The 18,192-nt window shown below is 55.6% G+C and overlaps 1 protein-coding gene and 2 long non-coding RNA genes across 10 annotated transcripts in view; all 3 read right to left on the bottom strand.

The window, feature by feature from the left end:
- Positions 1-711: 711 nt before the first annotated feature.
- On the bottom strand, positions 712-5,112 carry LOC134509393 (uncharacterized). Of its 2 annotated transcripts, XR_010069330.1 has the most exons (4): positions 4,975-5,112; positions 4,049-4,231; positions 1,428-1,933; positions 712-1,103 (listed from the first exon to the last, which is right to left on the bottom strand). It is a non-coding gene; the product is annotated as an uncharacterized LOC134509393 (long non-coding RNA). The 2 variants fall into 2 exon arrangements; XR_010069329.1 differs by having other exon boundaries at positions 712-1,933.
- A 1,169-nt stretch (positions 5,113-6,281) lies between these two features.
- On the bottom strand, positions 6,282-13,238 carry LOC134509395 (uncharacterized). 3 transcript variants are annotated; one of them, XR_010069335.1, is made up of 6 exons: positions 12,895-13,238; positions 10,731-10,789; positions 8,978-9,109; positions 7,669-7,765; positions 6,830-6,872; positions 6,282-6,418 (listed from the first exon to the last, which is right to left on the bottom strand). It is a non-coding gene; the product is annotated as an uncharacterized LOC134509395 (long non-coding RNA). The 3 variants fall into 3 exon arrangements; XR_010069333.1 differs by lacking the exon at positions 12,895-13,238 and adding an exon at positions 12,649-12,840; XR_010069334.1 differs by lacking the exon at positions 12,895-13,238 and adding an exon at positions 12,649-12,840 and having other exon boundaries at positions 7,669-7,768.
- A 2,099-nt stretch (positions 13,239-15,337) lies between these two features.
- The window catches only part of ALDH18A1 (aldehyde dehydrogenase 18 family member A1), a 33,693-nt gene continuing 30,838 nt past the window's right edge, over positions 15,338-18,192 (bottom strand). For 4 of the 5 annotated variants that reach the window (XM_063321895.1, XM_063321896.1, XM_063321894.1 and 1 more), the window contains one exon: positions 15,338-18,097. In XM_063321895.1, coding sequence (XP_063177965.1) covers positions 17,916-18,097 — 182 coding nt within the window. In that variant the 3' untranslated portion in view covers positions 15,338-17,915. The remainder of the gene's footprint in view (positions 18,098-18,192) is intronic. The other variant, XR_010069328.1, reaches the window with a different exon arrangement.

The raw sequence follows: 18,192 nt of genomic DNA on the forward strand, positions 1-18,192 counted from the left end.
GCGTCGGCTGACTGCGCGGCGTCCTGGAGGACTAAAGTGCCATAGAGAGGCGCGTCGGCTGACTGAGCGGCACCTCGGAGGACTAAAGTGCCATAGAGAGGCGCGTCGGCGGACTGAGGGGCTATGGAAATGGACAGCAGGAGAACTGCCGGGCACAGACGGGGGCGCGGTAACGCGTAATAGCCGCCACTGGAGCGCCGACGGCCGCTCTCGACGCCGGGCGGGCTGCACCGATCGCGCTCCAGGTGGCGCGGAGCTCGACGGAGTCCCGGCGGTCCTGGTTCGCCCTCCGGCCGCCGCGCTCTCGAGACCGGCGCCGGAACGGCCCCCGCGAAGCCGCGCATGCGCACGAGCTGCGGAACCAACGCACAGCGCCGCCGGGGCGGGTCCAAGGCGAGCCGGAGGCGCGGCCACAGCGCACGGAGGAGCGCACACCTGCAGGACCAGCCTTCAGCCGCCGGGCGGCAGCACCCCTTAGTTATTTACACATTATCTATTTAGGGAATTTGTATCACCTGTTATACTTATGTAGAAAATCTGCTTAGATTTTAACATTTATGATACAGAATATCTATTTAGACTGTCTGCTTACACATCTATTTTTACACTAATATCTTTTTATAAATACATTTTTTAAAATATTTTTATTTCTAGGATCTTTTATATAACACAAGCACAGAATCATAGAATCCTTAGACATAGAGGTTTTTATTTTGAAGTTATTTTACATACATAATATTATTTCTCAGTATATATATTTCTCATATATAAATGAGAGATTGTTCTCTATTTCAGTGCCTCATGCCCATAGTTACAGGTTTTCACATTTTTTTAACGCATTCCAAGATTTTCAGACGTTTTGGGGCTGTGAACCACCTCGTTTGGGAGACCCAAACCCCAGTGATGTTGCAGTGTCCCAAATGACACCATCACCCCCCGAGACACACACACAGACAGACACCCTTCTATTCCCCCCCAAAAAAGCCCCAAAACGCCCAGACCCAGGGCTGGCCCCTTCCCCTCGGGGCGAGGGGCTCCGCCACCGGCTGCAAACCTGGCCTGGGGCATCTCTCGAGCAGCACGAGACACCTACAACGAGGCACCTGGAAAACAAAAATCCCCAGTTATAGCTCAGTATCTTAAAAAATAGCCCGGAAGAGAGTAGAGGAATTCCATCAGAGGGACAGGACAGGAGCTGAGCTACAGGAGGATTCTGGGGAAACAGCTCAGCTCCAAACACAGCACAGCCTGCAAAAGCCAGCGCCAGCTCAACTCTTGAAGTCAGGATTAAAGCTAACCGATGCCATTTTGAACACGTTCTTAGCGTAACAGTAAGCCTTCTCACTGGTGTTGGGAAATGCCTTGTCCCTTCCCTTTCGGTGAAAAGGTGTGCGTTAGGTTTATATACACCGAATAAAAATACTTACGCTATAAAAGTATTTGACTTTCTTCAGGCACTGATTTCACTTCCACAGCTGGGAATTGATACCATAACACTATCTCTCTCCAAAATACATAGTTATAATTGGACTACAAGGTTTTTTGTGTGCTACGCAACGAGGAGGGACATCTGGCCAGCAGCACTGCCTGAGAGAGATGCTACTGGGCTGCTGAGGAAACACGCCACTGAAAGCCAGACAGAAATAAAGTACTTTAGAGCATGCTGTGTAAATATCAGGGGTAAAAAAATCCGTTACATTCAGTTCCCTCTTTTTAAAGCTTTAGAGCAAATACCTGGGGCACCTTGTGGCACTTCATCTCTCTTTCCCTCTCTCTCATCCCATCCGAGCCCCCATTGGTCTCTGCTCCGCAGCTCCTTTATCCTCCTCTCTGCATCCAGGGGGTCCCCGCTCGCTTCCTCGCTCATCTCTCCTTTGCCGAGATGCTGTCAGGCTCCAGCGCTCCCAGAGCATCTGGCAGGAGCTGGTGTCCCCTGGGAGGGGGAAGCAGGTGTAATGGGGGTCCCAGTGGGATGTGGGGGGTACCGGGGGGGACTCCAATGGATCCCAGAGGGTTCTGGGGTGTCCTGGGGGGGACTCAGGGGATTCTGGTGTGTTCTGGGGGGTGTGTGTGGGAGGGTCCCAGGGGGAATGTGGGGGGTTCCAGAAGGCTCCAGGGAGTCTTGGGGGAACACGACAGGTCCCAGGGGGATCCTGGAGGGCCCTGGGGGGGCTCTCAGGGGGTGGGGTCCCAGAGGGACGTGGCAGATACCAGCAGGTGCTCCAGGGGGTCCCAGAGGGCTCTGGCGTGTCCTGGGGGGCTCCAGGGGGGATCTGTGGGGTCCTGGAGGGGGTGTGGGAAGGTCCTAGAGGGGTCCTGGGGGGGAATGTGGGGGATCCCAGAAGACTCCAGGGAACCCTGGGGGGAACATGAGAGGTCATAGATGGTCCCAGATAGTCCCAGAGGCGTCCTGGGATAAGATGAAGCAGGACATCCCACAGAGCTCTTGTGGGGGGGGCAGGGTGTCCCAGGAGATTCTAGGGGGTCTCAGGGGGATCCTGGGGGGGGTGGGGGATCCCAGAGGGTATCAGAGAGCTCCGGAGGGGTCCCAGCATCCCCATACCTGTGACATGGACGGCGACGGCACAGGCCCCCAAGGAACAACTGGTGAGGGGGCAGCCTGCGCTGGGGGGGGGAAACATGCCAGTGATGGGGGACACTCCCTTGAAGATCCTGGGGGGGTGTGAGAGGGTCCCAGGGCATCCTAGACGGCTCTAAGGGAGTTCTCCGGTGGCGTGGGGGCTCCCAGGGGCACGTGGGGCATGCCATGGAGGAGTCCAGGAGCTCCCAGTGGGGAATGGGGGGTCCCAGGAGGGTCCTAGCGGGCTCTGGGGTGTCCTGAGGGGGTGTGGATGGGTCCCAGGGGGAAGGTGAGAGGGTTTCAGGGTGCTCCAGGGAGTCCCGGGGGTGAATGTGGGGGTTCCCAGGCCCCAGAGAGTCCTGGGGGAATATGAGGGGTCCATGGGGTCCTGGAGGGCTCCGGAGGAAAGGTGCAGGAGGGTCCCAGGAGGCTCCAGGGGATCCTGGAAGGCACTGGGGGCGCTCTCGGGAGGTGCGGGGGGTCCCAACAGGATGTGAGGGGTAGTGGTGGGGGCGCTCCAGGGGGATCCTAGAAGTCTCTGGGGCGTCCTGGCAGCAATGTGTGGAGTGCCGGAGAGGGTGTGTGAGGGTCCCAGGGGGCTACAGGGAGTGCTGGGGGAATGTGGGGAGTCCCATGAGGGTCCCAGAGAGTCCTGAGGGAAGACAAAGGGTCCCAGGGGGTCCTGGAGGACTCTGAGGGGCTCTCATGGGGTTGGGGGGAGGTCGCAGAAGCGTCCCAGGGGGATGTGGGCGATACCAGGGGTGGGCTCCAGTGGGTCCCAGAGCGCTCTGGGGGGCTCCAGGGGATCCTGGAAGGCTTGGAGGGGTCCCAGAAGTTTCCAGGGAGCCCTGGGGGGAACATGAGGGAAACCAGAAGATCCTGGGAGGCTCTCCGGGGGTGCAGGGGGTCCCACAGGGATGTGGGGGGTACCGGGGGAGCTCTCAGAAGGCTCTGTGGGGCCCGGGGGGGCTCAAGGAGGTCCTGAAGGGTGCGGAGAAGGGTCCCAGGGGTCCTGGAGGCCTCTGGGGGGCTCTCAAGGGGTAAGAGGGTGCTCCTACGACAGTCCAGGGGGACATGGGGGGTACTGGGGAGGAGCTCCAGGGGGTCCCAGAGGGCTCTGGCGTGTCCTGGGGGGCTCCAGGGGGGATCTGTGGGGTCCTGGAGGGGGTGTGGGAAGGTCCTAGAGGGGTCCTGCGGGGGAATGTGGGGGATCCCAGAAGGCTCCAGGGAACCCTGGGGGGAACATGAGAGGTCCTAGACGGTCCCAGATAGTCCCAGAAGCGTCCTGGGAAAAGATGAAGCAGGACATCCCGCAGAGCTCTTGTGGGGGCAGCAGGGGTACCAGAAGATTCTAGGGGGTCTCAGGGGGATCCTGGGGGGGTTGGGGGATCCCAGGGGATATCAGAGGGCTCTGGGGGGTCCCAGACTGTCTCAGAGAGCTCCGGAGGGGTCCCAGCATCCCCATACCTGTGACATGGATGGCGACGGCACAGGCCCCTGAGGAACAACTGGTGAGGGGGCAGCCTGCGCTGGGGGGGGAAACATGCCAGTCATGGGGGACATTCCCTTGAAGTCAAAGACAATGACCTCGAAGAAGGTGCTGAGCCTCTCGCAGACCTTCCAGTACAGCTCACTGTACGACTCCTTGTCCTGCAGGATGGGACAGAGTGGAGGGTCACGGGGACCCCCAAACACTGGAGAATGCCTCGACCTTCCCCTTCCACCCCCAGCCCTGCTCCCCATCACCCCTCAGCCTGTACCCCTCTCCCCCTCACAGCCCCTCTCCAACTCAGCAGCCACTTCAGGCCACAGCCCCCTTCCCCAAACTCAGGGCTCCCCCAGCACAGTCACCCACCCACCCAGCCACCCCCTCAGACCTTCCCGTTTGCCCCCAATACACTTTCAGGACCCCCGTCCCCACTGTCCGGGCCCCCTCAGCCCCCCTGTTCCCCCAGCCCCCCTCAAGGTCCCCCCTCACCCCTCGGGGCCCCCTCGGCCCCCCAGGTCCCCCTCAGTCCCCTCACTCCCCCCCATAGTTCCCCCTTCCCCAGAAAGTCCCTTCAGCCCCCCCCATCATCCCTTATTCCCCATCGGGGACCCCTCGGCACCCCGCAGCCCCTCTCAAGGCCTCCCCATTACCCTCAGGACCCCTGCCTCACCCCAGCCACTCCCCAGGGACAACTCAGCGCCCCCGTTCCCGCTCAGAACACCCGTGTCCCCCCACCACCCCTCGGGGTCCCCCCAGCCCCTCCGCTCCCCACAGCTTCCCTCAAGTCCGACCTTCAGCCCCCACAATCCCCTGGGGGATCCCCCCGAGCCCCACCAATTATCCCTCAGGGTCCCCTCAAGCCCCCCACCGCTGCCTGCCACGTTCCCCACCGCCCTCGGCTCACCTTCACGCAATCCAGCTACCTCATAACGCGTTCACGGGGGCCAAGCAGGGCAGACCAGACCGAGCGGCCACGCCAACCAAGCTGTGCGGCACCACGGGCGGTGCACACGCAGTACACCCCTACGGCACAAAGCGTCGCGCATGCGCAGTGCAGCCGTACGGCACTGGGGGCGCGCATGCGCAATATAGCTGTACGGCGGAAAGCATCGCGCATGCGCAGTGCATCCATACGGCACTAGGGAGCGCCATGCGCCGTACAGTTTACGGCACTAGGGGGCGCACATGTGCAGTGCAGCTGTACGGTGAAACGTCGCGCATGCGCAGTGCAGCTGTACAGCACTAGGGAGCGCACATGCGCAGTACAGCTACGGCGGAAACGTCGCGCATGCGCAGTGCAGGTCTACGGCACAGGGGGCGCGCATGCGCCTTACAGCTGTATGGCGCAGAGCGTCGCGCATGCGTGGTACAGCCCCACTGCACTAGGCGCGCGCATGCCAGTACAGCTTTACGGCACTAGGGGGCGCGCATTCTCTTGCCACTTTTGATTTCTACCCAGTTGTTGCTGTGGAGAAGAGTTATGCGGGGGTCACTTTATTTTTGTGATCTTCAGATATTTTTGTGTTTAACTATTAATCGTGTTTTATGGTTTCGGAAGAGTGCTAAAAGCATATGATTTCCAGAAGACTGACAAGCATTTACGGCCTCCTGGAGCGCTAAAGTGCCATAGAGACGCACATTGGAGGACTGAGAGAGCACTTCCGGCCCCCTGGAAGACTAAAGTGCTATCGAGACACGCATCGGAGGACTGAGGGGGCACTTCCAGGGCCCTGAAGGACCGCCTTGCCATGGAGATGGACACCCGTAAAACTGACGGCGCAGTAACGCCTAACAGCCGATACTGCACCGCATACGGCCGCTCTGGAGGCCGGCCGGGCGGCACCGAACACGCTCCAGGTAGCGCGGATCTCGCCGGAGTCCCAGCGGTCTTGGATCGCCCTCTGGCTGCCGCTCTCTGGAGACTCTCACCGCACCGGCCTCCGCGACGACGCGCACGAGCTGCGGCAGCAACGCACAGCGCCACCGCGGGCGGGGACCACGGCGCGCCGAGGGCGTGGCCACTGCGCGCGGGAGGCCGGGCCATAGCGCACGCGCCCCTCCTGGGAGGAACCCCACATAACCCCCACATCCCCCACTCACCTGCTCCTCCGCCGACCCATCGCATCCCTGCCCCGGTGATGTCACAGTGTCCCCAATAACACCATCGCCCCGCAGACACACACACACACACACACACACACGTTTCCCCTTTTTTTATTCCCCCCCAAAAGAGGAACACAACGCCCAGACCCAGGGCTGGCCCCTTCCCCTCAGTGGGGCTCCGCCACCAGCTGCAAACCTGGGCTGGGGCATCTCTCGAGCAGCACGAGACACCTACAACGAGGCACCTGGAAAACAAAAATCCCCAGTTAGAGTTCAGCGTGCTAAAAAAGTAACGCAGAAGAGAAGAGAGTAGAGGAATTCCCTCAGACCGAGGGACGGGACAGCAGCTGAGCTACAGGAGGATTCTAGAGAAACGCCTCAGCTCCAAATAAAGCACAGCCTTCTAAAGCCAGCGCCAGCTCAACTCTTAAAGTCAGGATTAAGGCTAATCGATGCCATTTGAAACACATTCTTAGCGTAAAGGCAAACCCTCCGGCTGGCGCTGGGAAATGCCTGGCCCCTTCCTCCCAGCACGGCCGCAGGGAGATCCATCACCCTGCATGCAGGGCGGCAGGACCGAGCTGGGCCATAACCAGAATCCATGCTGACGGAGCCACCGCCGCAGCTACAGCCCTCGCGCTGCTGCCGCCGCTCACCTCGCTCGCAGGGTCGATGCAGCTAAGGGGGACGGGTCAAACCCTGAAGAGCCAAAGAAGCAATAAAGAAAAAAGCTCAGTCATTTGCTCCATGCTGAAAGGGTGTGCCTATGTTTATATACGCTCTTTAAAAATAGTCTAAAAGTATTTCACTTTCCTGTGGCACTAGTTCAACTTGCACCGCTGTGAACTGATACCATTAAACTACCGCTCTCCAAAATACACAGTTGTCATTTGACTGCAGGTTTTTTTGGGTGTTACACAAGGAGGAGGGACATCTGGCCAGCAGCACTGCTCGACAGAGATGCTACCAGGGAAACATGCCACTGAAAGCCAGACAGAAATAAAGTACCTCAGAGCACTCTGTCATAATGGCGGGGAAAACCCGGTAACATTCAGTCGCCTCTCTTTTTAAACCTTTAGAACCGACACCTAAACGGTTCGCTCCGCCTCATAAAGTGTATGCTACAGCTATTGGGCAGTTGCGCTTTAAACAATGCGAGTCAGTGGGTAAATTATACAACGTTACCTTTTTTGGTTTTTAAGTTTAATTTTGCATAGAAAAATCAGCAACATAAAACCCCCAAATGGTTTTACTTTTGAGGGTCGGGGGGGGAAATCAAATCCCTGGTGCCGCAATCCATCAGGCTACCAAAAAGCACCGGCAGATGGGCGAATGCTTTTGGCCGCATGACATGCTCCGGAACAGACCTTACGTTGTTTTTAGTGTTTTCTTGAAATATTTCATACAAAAACTATAGAAGGAGAGCTGACAAAGCCTTCCTGTTAACTTCAAAGTCCACACTTAGGAAAAAAGCATATGCGCATCGCAGACGTACCTCATACTCACAGAGCACTCCAGATCCTTTCTGTCTGTCCTGCACTGTCACGGCACAACAAAAGGGCAACCACGGAGAAACGCTGCCAGTTGACATTCTGCTGAGAGAGGGGAAAAAAACCAAAACAAAATAAAACTTTGAGCACAAAGCTGGGTAGGAATCTAAAACTTCCTTCTTTCGCGAAGGTTTGCAAAGACTACGGCTGAGTGGAGGAAAAAGTATTCGACACCCTCTCTGGCACAGTTGTTGATACGGGTTACTAGATCTTTGCATTTTTTTGACAACCCTGACTTTTTTGACTCACTGGCAGATTTAGTTGCACTAGAGCCACTTTCCCAGGTACCCTGGGGCTCTTAAGTCGCTTTCCTGGAGACTTCATCCTCAAAAACACCTTATTTCTCTCTCCCAGGGCTGGGACAAAAACACCAAACCTCCAGCGACTGCTCCCACACCAAAGGTGCCAGGAGGCAAAGTGGTGGCTTGTCCTCGCTGTCCCTTGGCAGAGCTTTCATCGCCCCAAAAAACCTTGGGGCTCCACGCTTTCCTGGGGAATTCATCCATTCCCCCCCCCCCCAAAAAAAAAAAAATTTTTTTTCCCGTGCGGGGAATAATTTTTCCCTTCTGTCCGCACTCAGGCAACTCCCCGGGCTGACGGAAAACACACACCACTGAAAGCCAGACAGAAATGCAGAACTTCAGGGGATGCAAAGTATCAGAGGAAAATAGCCCGTTACATTCAGTCACCTCTCATTTTAAACAAGTACGACAAATACCTAACTGCTTCCGTACGCCTTATAAAACATACGCCACAGCTATTCGGCAGTGGCAGGTTAAACAACGTGAGTCAGTTTGTAAGTTATACAACTGTAGCTTTTTTTTTTTTAAAAAAAGTTTCATTTAGCATAGAAAAATCAGCGAGATAAGAGATCCCCCCCAAAATGGTTTTACTCTCGAGGGTTGGGGTGAAAATCAAATCCCTGGTGCCGCGATCCATCAGGGTACCAAAAAGCACCAGCAGATGGGCGAATGCTTTTGGCCGTGCTGAACACGCGGAGGAACAGGGTTTTATGACGTCTCAACTGTAACAACCGAGAACACAAATGCCAGCAAAGACAGCACAAAGTCTCGGTGCTCGTGACTTCTCCTGCCCAGCGCTTCATCTGTGACGACCTGCTCTGATGAGAACTTCACAGAAAGGCAACTGCTTTGAGCGAGAAACGTTTCCATTTAGGAAAATCTCTTTCCAGCCAACGTCAAAATGACACACCGTAGGTTATGGACAAAGGACATGATGGAAGCAACAACTCACCAAAACCACATCAGGACTCGCCGTCACTAGTTACGACGCTGCTGGTGCTTCATGGGAACGCCTGGAAAACATGCAGAAGCGAGACACCGCTTTGTCCCAGTTTGTCCACGTCTCTCCTTTGACCTCGATCGCCTTTAGGACAGATGCCAGTATCTCAGTAAGGTTTCTCGACTCCTGTTATAAGATAACCTAAAGACTTATTGACTGAAAAAGCATAAAGCTTTTATCGTGAACACAGAATCTGCTTCTCCTGAACATCTGAACTCTTACGAACAGTTTCTTCCCCCTTTTAGTACACAGGTTTTTTCACGGCATCGCTTAACGGTAAGCACACAGAAAGAGAAGACTGTGCTTTCAGGAAGAGAAAATAAACGCAGGGAAGCAAGCCTTGCATGGGCGTAACATGCTCCGGAACAGACCCTATACTCTTTTTAGTGTTTTCTTAAACTATTTCATACAAAAACCATAGAAGGAGAGCCGACAAAGCCTTCACATTTACTTCAAAGTCCAAACTACAAGGACCTTCCGTTCCTTCCCGGTATCACCAGCACTTTTACGCAGGCGAGTCGCTTCATCGCTCCTCTAAAATTATTCAAACGAAAGCTGTAGCCACAAAAGAGGAGTGACAAAGAAACGGAGACGTCGGGTAGCAAGAGAGCTCGGCAGGCTGACACCTGAGGTCAACAGTGCACTCTGTTTTTGAAAGCACACGCACCCCCACCCCAGAAAACAAGCAGACAGACAAAAACCCCAGGGCTTCATGTCTTTTCTGGCTGCCGGAGCTCATCCCTGTCTCAGCGTATCATCTCATCAGAGCACCAAGCGCAGGCAATCTGCAGCCCAAGGACATTTGCATGTGACAAATACATGTTCAGAAATAGCCTGGATCTCTAAGAGCGGTGTCATTTTTCTGGCTGAAGAATCGTAACTCAATTTTAGTCTCTGGCACGGTCCGGAGGAAACTAATGAACTTTTAAACATAACCTCTCCCTGGTGACAAAAAAACGTGTTAGAGACTGAAAAAGAAACTAAGGATGATTCAGAGCTCCCACCCATGAGGAAGCTGCGGGGACATTAGCGAAAGGGAAGACCGACAGCAGCAACATCCAGTGAAGTTTGGCTTTCATTCTGACCACGTACTTAAGAGACCCTCCAAGTCCACACCTCAAGTCCTAGGAAGGACCAGTCCTCTCCTGGAATGACAAACTTTTTCTGCTTAAAAGTCCAAGACTGGAGGCTCCATGGAACAATGCAGACTGAGCCACAGAAAAACACACCCTCCACAGTCAAGCAACAATAATAAAAAAGAATAAAAATCAAGCAACGCATCGGCTTCCATCACATTTCAGTCGGTACATTTCTACTGGCACCTAGGTGCTCAAACATGAACTAGACTGACACCACAGACTAGCCCAAATTGAGTTACACGTAGGAAAAGAAAAGGCTATTTCCCACTTGCCCCTGGAACCAATAGGAACACACAGAAGAGAAACACTTGACCCTAACAAAGGTAACAGGCAGCTCTTAATTTATCCCAGCTGAAAGTTCAGGCTTTGACCCCAAAGGAAACCATTCATAACTACCAAGGGCCCTGCTCAGGCAGGAGGCACACTCTGTTCATTGCAACTCCTCCTCAGCTTCTCTGCGCTGGCAGCAAATGTGCCTTTTCTGCGGCTTTGATGGGGAGTATCTGTAGCGTCCCTGAACTCGCAAATGTTTCTCCCCGCTCCCCCAGCCCAGTGTGTGCCGTTACCTGAGCAGCAAGAGGAATCAGCCATGCGGGATTCTCTTGCCATGCCGCAGAAGGTGATCCTGGGAAAAGAGGAGGCGAGAAATAAGCCCCCTGGTTTGTCCCACCCAGCCAACGGGGATGAGCCGGGGGACCCCCCGCACCCCACCTCTGCCCTTGGGAGTGGGGCCAGGACGGACCCTCCGCACAGAGAGAGAGGGCCTGGCATGGATTTCATCTCAAGCCCTCTCCCTGAGCCCAAAGCCACACAACTCCCCCTCTTTCTGAGCCCCCAAACCAGACACGTGAGCCCATTTGCCAGTCCCAGAAGGAGGAGACCTGGTCTCTGTGTGGGGCCCCAAACCAGCCCCCGCTCTCCGCTTCCTCCCCGCCTCTGCAGTCCCCCTGGGCGACGCTGAGGGAGCACAGCCACCCCACAGCCTGGCACCCTGAGGACCCACAGGCACTTTGGGGGAGGGGGAGCACTGGGGACCTATGGGGGGGCCGACCCTGTGTCCCTGTGGGGCAGCACCGGCACGGCCCAGGCACAACTTTCTTACTGCCCTGCCGGGCTTTATTTCTCTGGCATCGCCGGCACCACACCCCAAACCCCCCAGGCCAAAGGGACCCTGTGGGGTCTGTGGATATTGTCTACCTAGACTTTCAAAAAGCATTTGGCACTGTTCCCCATAGAATTCTCATGGAAAAACTGGCTGTTCATGGCCTGGATGAGCATACGATCTCCTGGATCAAGCACTGGCTGGATGGGCAGTCCCAAAGAGTGGTGGTCAATGGAGTTAAATCCAGCTGGCGGCCGGTCACAAGTGATGTTCTTCACGGCTCAGTGTTGGGACCATTTCTGTTTAACATCTTTATTGATGATCTTGATAAAGACATAGAGTGTATCATCAGCAAGTTTGCAGATGACACGAAGCTAAGCGGGAGTGTTGATCTGCATGAGGACAGGGAGGCTCTACAGAGAGACTTGGATAGATTGGATCAACAGGCCAATGCTAACGGAATGAGCTTTAACAAGGCCAAGTACCAGGTCCTGCACTTGGGCCACAACAACCCCATGCAGCGCTACAGGCTTGGGGAAGTGTGGCTGGAGAGCTGCCTGGCAGAAAAGGACCTGGGGCTTCTAATTGACAAGCGCCTGAACATGAGCCAGCAGTGTGCCCAGTGCCATCCTGGCTTGTATTAGAAATGGTGTGACCAGCAGAAGCAGGGAGGTGACTGTCCCCCTGTACTCAGCACTGGTGAGGCCACACCTTGAGTATTGTGTCCAGTTTTGGGCACCTCAATACAAGGGAGATATCGAGGTGCTGGAGCGAGTGCAGAGGAGGGCAACGAAGCTGGTGAAGGGCCTGGAGAATAAATCTTATAAGGAGCGATGGAAGGAGATGGGACTGTTTAGTTTGAGGAAGAGGAGGCTGAGGGGAGACCTCCTCACTCTCTACAACTACTTGAAAGGACATTGTAGAGAGGTTGGTGCTGGTCTCTTCTCACAGGTAATTAGCAATAGAACAAGAGGGAATGGCTTCAAGCTGCAACGGGGAGGTTTAGACTGGACATTAGGAAAAAGGTCTCCACAGAAAGAGTGGTTAGACACTGGAATAGGCTGCCTCCTGACTGGAGGTGGTGCAGTCACCATCCCTGAATGTGTTTAAGAGTCATTTAGACGTGGTGTTAGGGGATATGGTGTAGGGGAGAACTTTGTAGAGTGGGGTTGATGGTTGGACTCGATGATCCCAAGCGTCTTTTCCAATCTAAATGATTCTATGACCCCGCGGGGAGCCGGGCCCAACCACCTCCCTCCGACCCGACAATGTCCCCCCCCAGGCCCTCTGTTTGCCTAGCCCCGCACAGGGCCCTCCCAGTCCGTATCCCCCCCATCACCCCTCGTGTCCGCCTTAGGGGTCCCCCGCAGCCCCCCGCTCACCTTCACGCGGTCCAGCTGCCTCACGACATGCTCGCGGGGGCCCCGCGGGCCCGGACCGATTGAGCGCGCGCGCCCGCCCGCCGGGCCCCGCTTTCCGCCCAGACCACGTGCCTCCGACTTCGAGCCGACCGCCATTTTCCCCCGGCCGCCTCCGCTTCTGGAGCACTCAGGACGGGCCGGGCCCGTCCCGCCCCGCCCCGCCCACGGCGCACGCCCATGGGTCACCGCCCCGCCGCCCGCCCCCACCTTCTTGGGCCGCGCCGCTCCGTTGGCCCGTCGCCGCCGTCAATCCTCAGCGCGCCCCACCTCCGGCGGGGCGATCCGACCAATGGAAGCGCAGCGAGACGATCCGACCAATGGGAGCGCGGTGCCCGCACTCTGATTGGCCCACCCTCGCGCCCATCCGCCCGGGAGCGGTTGCCATGGTGAAGACGCCCCGCCGGCGGGGAATTCACCCAAACCCGGCTTTTTCTCCTTAAAAACTTTATAGAGTTGTGTACGACAGCAGGAAATAAACCCGCGGCGTGCCCCCCCCGCAGCGCTCCCTGGGGTCCAGCACTTCGCGGGCGAGCTGGGCTCCCGCAGCTCGGAGGGAGGAACCGACCGCTGCGGCTGTATGTGGGCCTGCACCTGCGCGGCGGGGCGGCAGGCCGTGTCGGGGAGGGCCGGGAGGCGGGGTCAAGGGGAGCGGGAGGCGGAGCTGAGGGGGACGGAAGAGGAGGGCGGAGAGGCGGGGCCGAGGGGGCAGCAGGCCTCTCTCCAGATGCAGTACCGGCTTTTGGTCGAAAAGTGGTGAGCTGGGACGACCAGTACCCCCAGTGCACAGCGGTGCTGCGCTGGCTGCCGTGTCCTTGCGGCCACAATCCGCTACCGCAGGCGAGAGGCCGCGGTGCGGTGCTGCGGGCTGTGGGGCGCGCATGCGCACTTACAGTGCTGTATCTACACACACACACACTTAGAGAATACAGATTATCTATTTAGACTTCTGTAGAACATCTGGTACGAGTTAGATCTATTTAGACTTCAATATTAACAGTTACTATATAGAACGTCTAATTAGACTAGCTATCTGTTTAGACATATATTTTGACACTTGAATAGCTCTTTATAAATAAATGTTTCGAAAATCTTTTTGCAGTCTAAACTCCTTTATATCATATAGAATCAGAGCATCTTTAGAGAGAGAGGTTTTTATTTTGAACTAATTTTAGATACAGAAATGAATATTATTTTTCAATAGCTATAAAAAGGAGAGCTCGTTCTCTATTTCAGTGCTGTGCACCCAGACTTAACAGGTTTTAACATTTTTTAACCACACCGCGCCCCACCCCCGTCGAGGCGATCCGACCAATAGTAATGCGGCAAGACGATCCGACCAATGGGAGCGCGGCACCCACGCTCTGATTGGTCCGTCCTCCCGCCTATCCGCCCGGGAGCGGTTGCCATGGTGAAGACGCCCCGTCGGGGGCGGGGCGGCCGTCGCCGTGGCAACGGGGCCGGGCGGCCGTGCCCGCCGGCGGAGAATTCACCCAAACCCGGCTTTTTCTCCTTAAAACCTTTATAGAGTTGCGTGCGACAGCACGAAATAAACCCGTGGCGTGGACCCCCGCAGCGCTTCCTGGGGTCCGGTATTTCGAGGGCGGGCCGGGCCCAGCCGCCCCGCTCCGAGCCCAGCGCGGCCCGGCCTCCCCCCGCCCCAACAGCCCCCGGCCCTGGCGGCGGCAGCAACCGGGGCCCTTCCCCGCCCCTGCGGGCACCGGGACCCTCCCGCCGCCGCCGGAGCCCCCGGGCCGCCGTTGCCCGACCCGCGCTGGGAACAGCCCGGCCCCAGCGAGGAGCAGCTGAGCCAGGCGGGGCCGCCCCTGCTCCCCCCGGCCGGGCACGGGCTCGGTCCCGAAACCCCCGCAGCGACGCCGGGGCAGCGCTCGGCCCGGGGCCGCTGCCGCCCTCGCCGACCCCAGCAGGGCAGAGCCCGGACCCACCCACCGAGGCTCCGGCCAGGGGATCCCACAGCGCGGCTCCCGCGGCCGCAGCGGAACGGAACTCCGCCACCAGCCTCGCCGCGGCTCTGCTGGGCACCGCGGGCAGCCCGGCCCCGCCCCGCGCCGCCCGTAATTGGCAGCGCAGCGGGGAGGGGGACAGAGGGGTAAAAACCTGCTGTGCTTTGGGCTAGGCTGGGCACTGAACAAACGAGAGCTGCTCTCTTTAACCTCTCTCCCCTCCCAGAAGATAAGGGAGACAGAATAACAAAGACAGAGCATTATGGGTCGAGAAGAAACTAAACTACTTTAATGAAATATTATCAGTAAACATAAAATATGATCATAGTAATAAGGAAAAAAAGGAAAAAATACAATATATGCAAAACCAGCATCACAGTCCTCCTTGGACAGCAGCCATTGAAGGAAGAGGCTGACCCGTTGGTCTCTCAGCTTTTATACTGAGCACGATGCCCATGGGATGCAATACCCCTGTGGTCAGCTTTGGGTCACCTCTGCCTTCGTCGGCCCCCACTGAGTACCTCCCTACCAGCAGCTACCTGCACCTGCCCCAGGCCCCTCAGATCAACCCCCACCACTCCTATGTATCTCCCCTGTGCTTTACCCCCAGCCCTGCCCTACACATGCCCTCAGGCCTGCCCCATAACCCCCCCTCGCAGCACCTCCCAGCCCTACCCCATACATCCCCATGGCATTTGGCCTTACTGAACCTCACACCATTGGCCTTGTCTCATTGATCCAGCCTGTCCAGGTTCCTCTGTAGAGCCTTCCTACTCTCCAGCAGATCAACGCTCCTGCCCACCTCGGTGTCCTCTGCAAACTGACTGAGGGTGCACTCGATCCCCTTCTCCGGGTCATCAATAGAGACATTAAACAGAACCAGCCCCAGCACCAAGCCATGGGAAACACCACTGTGACTGGCCACCAACTGGACTGAACTCCATTCACCACCACATACGCCCATCCACGCCCCGGGCAGCCAGTTTCTCCAGGAGAATGCTGTGGGAAACTGTGCCAAAGGCTTTACTAAAGTCTACGTAGACAACATCCACAGCCTTCCCCTCTTCCGAGCTCTTCAACTCAGCTGTACTTACTCTAAAAAGTAAGTACTGCATATAGTTCATATGCATATATGATAAAACAAAAGAAACTAGAAACAACAAAAGCAAAGCTAAGCCAAATACAGTCAATGGTACCTACAGGGTAGGAATGGATCACTTAATCCTCAGTGCTGCCCTTGGGAGACAAAACCAACAAGCAGTTTCTAACAGAAGTTACTTTAGTCCAGGCTGTAACTCCGTCTTCTGTAGAAGTTTCTGGCAATATCATCGTTTCCCTTAATTGACTCTAATGTCATGTTATATGAGATTAAAGTATATTCAAGGGCTAGCTTGCTGCTGTCGGCACAGCATTTGGGTTTTTTCTGAGGTAATGGGCCAGGCTTTGGGGAGGGTTCTGGAGTTGGTCAAAGTTAGGGCAGAGTATGGAACGTTTCAGTGTTGGGGCTGGGTGTGGGATCACTGAGGGCTTTGTACAGGATTTATAGATGGCTTCAGAACTTTTAGGGGCTGTTTTGGTGGCTGGGGGAGAAGCATGCAAGGCGGAAGGACGGGAGTTGCCTCAGGGGGTCAGGGTAAGAGTTCCATCCCAGAAGGTCCTACAGGTGGCTGCCTGGGCAGGGAGGGTGCCCTGGGAGACCCAGTGCTACAGGCAGCTCATGTGGGGCACAAGGGGCTGGGGGAGGCTCAGAGAGGCACCCGTGGTCCCTGAGGGGTGGCAGGGAGGCCTCCAGGCACCTGAAGCTGGGTGGAGGAATCCATTTTAGCCTGTCTTCCTGCTTCCCCAGTAACAGCTCTCTGGTAGCTCTCTTAGAGTTGCATTTATCATGCCCAACTCAAAATATCCTTAAATCTGTTCCACCCACCTGTTTCAAACTTCCTTGCAACTTACCAGCAGCCTCGGGCCAGTGTGACCCAGCAGCATCATCCTGCTCCAGGACCTGCCCTGCTCCCATGTGCATCTCCCGGGGGCTGAGCGCACACACCAGCGGCTGCCAAGATGCCACCAGGGCCCTCAGGGCAGGACACGGCCCGGCAAAGCCTCCCCTCATTGTGCTCCCGGCAGCGTGTGCGTCGCGGCCCCTGCTGTGCCACCTCCAGCAACCAGGAGACATCCACAGCTACTGCAGCATCTTGCTTGCCTCAGCAATGTCTGTGGGCCCCTGGCATCCACGGGGAGCTGAACCGTGCCAGAACAGGCTCGTGAGGCACCAACAGCACAGGAGAAGATGCTGAGGTAGTGGCTGCGAGAAACAGGCAGAAAAGGGCACCCTCGCAGCACCGCACCAGTCCGGCCCTGGCACATGCAATGCAGCGACTCACACATACGGTGCTGGAGATGACTGTACCTGCCACCGGACCGCAGGAGCAGTGAGCCACTGGCTCTGCCTGGTGGCCATTGAGGGAGAGCCATGCCGGGAGAGCCATGCCCAGCATCGTGCCACAGGGCACCGAGGAAAGCACTTCTTCACAGCTTTGGACAGAAAAAGCCAATGTCAAAGTAGCATTGCTTTTGGAGGAGGGATTGTAGAAGCTCAAGTTTTATATAAAACCAAAGAAAAATAAGCCCTTGGTACAAATAAGTAACAAAATTCACGTAATAGACAACTGTGTTATTTATCTACAATAGTCAACAATACAAAGAAATTAGATATAAAAGGTTTCTTGGTCGAAAGCTTACTGTGCATTTGGAACATCTATCCCTTTATCATAAGAGTAATCAAATAGAAAGAAAGTAAGTGTAAAGCTTTCCAGCTTTCAAGAGCTGCCATGATCATAAAAATGAATAAAAACCCCCAAACTATCAAGTTCGTTCTCCAGAACAGATATTTGAATAAAACAAAGACTTATGAAAAAAAAAACAACTATGCTCCAGCAACAATCATATTTGCTATAGGGAGCATCAGGATAAAAAAAAAATGCAGCAGATATTTAAACCTTTCCTTACATTACCTGTATGTTTTGAAGAAGTTTGTCTCTGGGAGAAGTGATATCAGTTTGCAGATACTATCTAAGGAAACAGAAAGAGGCAGGGGAAAAAAGAAATATCTCACAGACGGGATAATTTTGTATTCACTGTACTGTGCAGTGACCGAGAAAAATGTTCCTGAAGATGAAAAACAAACTCCCTCCCCAGAGTGCGCCCTGAAGCCTGAACATCACCAGGAAATATTTATACCCCTGGGTTTTCCCCCTGGCTCTGATGTTCTCAGTTGGTATTTCTCTGAGGGAGAGGGAGGCTCTCATGAAGATACTTCATGCTGCCATGCTCTGAGAAGTCAGAAACAACATGATTGTCCCCCCTCAGCAACCACTTCGTAGTTAAGAGTCCTTCAATTCCCACTGGTCCACGTGCATGGATACGAGAAGTACTAATTCCCACTTCAGCACCTGCAGGAAACACACAAGATAAAGGCAGTTAGTCCTCAGAACATGGTCACTTCATACTACGCAGTTTTGCACCTTTATGTAAAAACAGCTGCCTG

Source organism: Chroicocephalus ridibundus, unplaced genomic scaffold, assembly GCF_963924245.1.
Source record: "Chroicocephalus ridibundus unplaced genomic scaffold, bChrRid1.1 SCAFFOLD_228, whole genome shotgun sequence".
In the NCBI taxonomy this organism is placed as follows: Eukaryota; Metazoa; Chordata; class Aves; order Charadriiformes; family Laridae; genus Chroicocephalus; species Chroicocephalus ridibundus.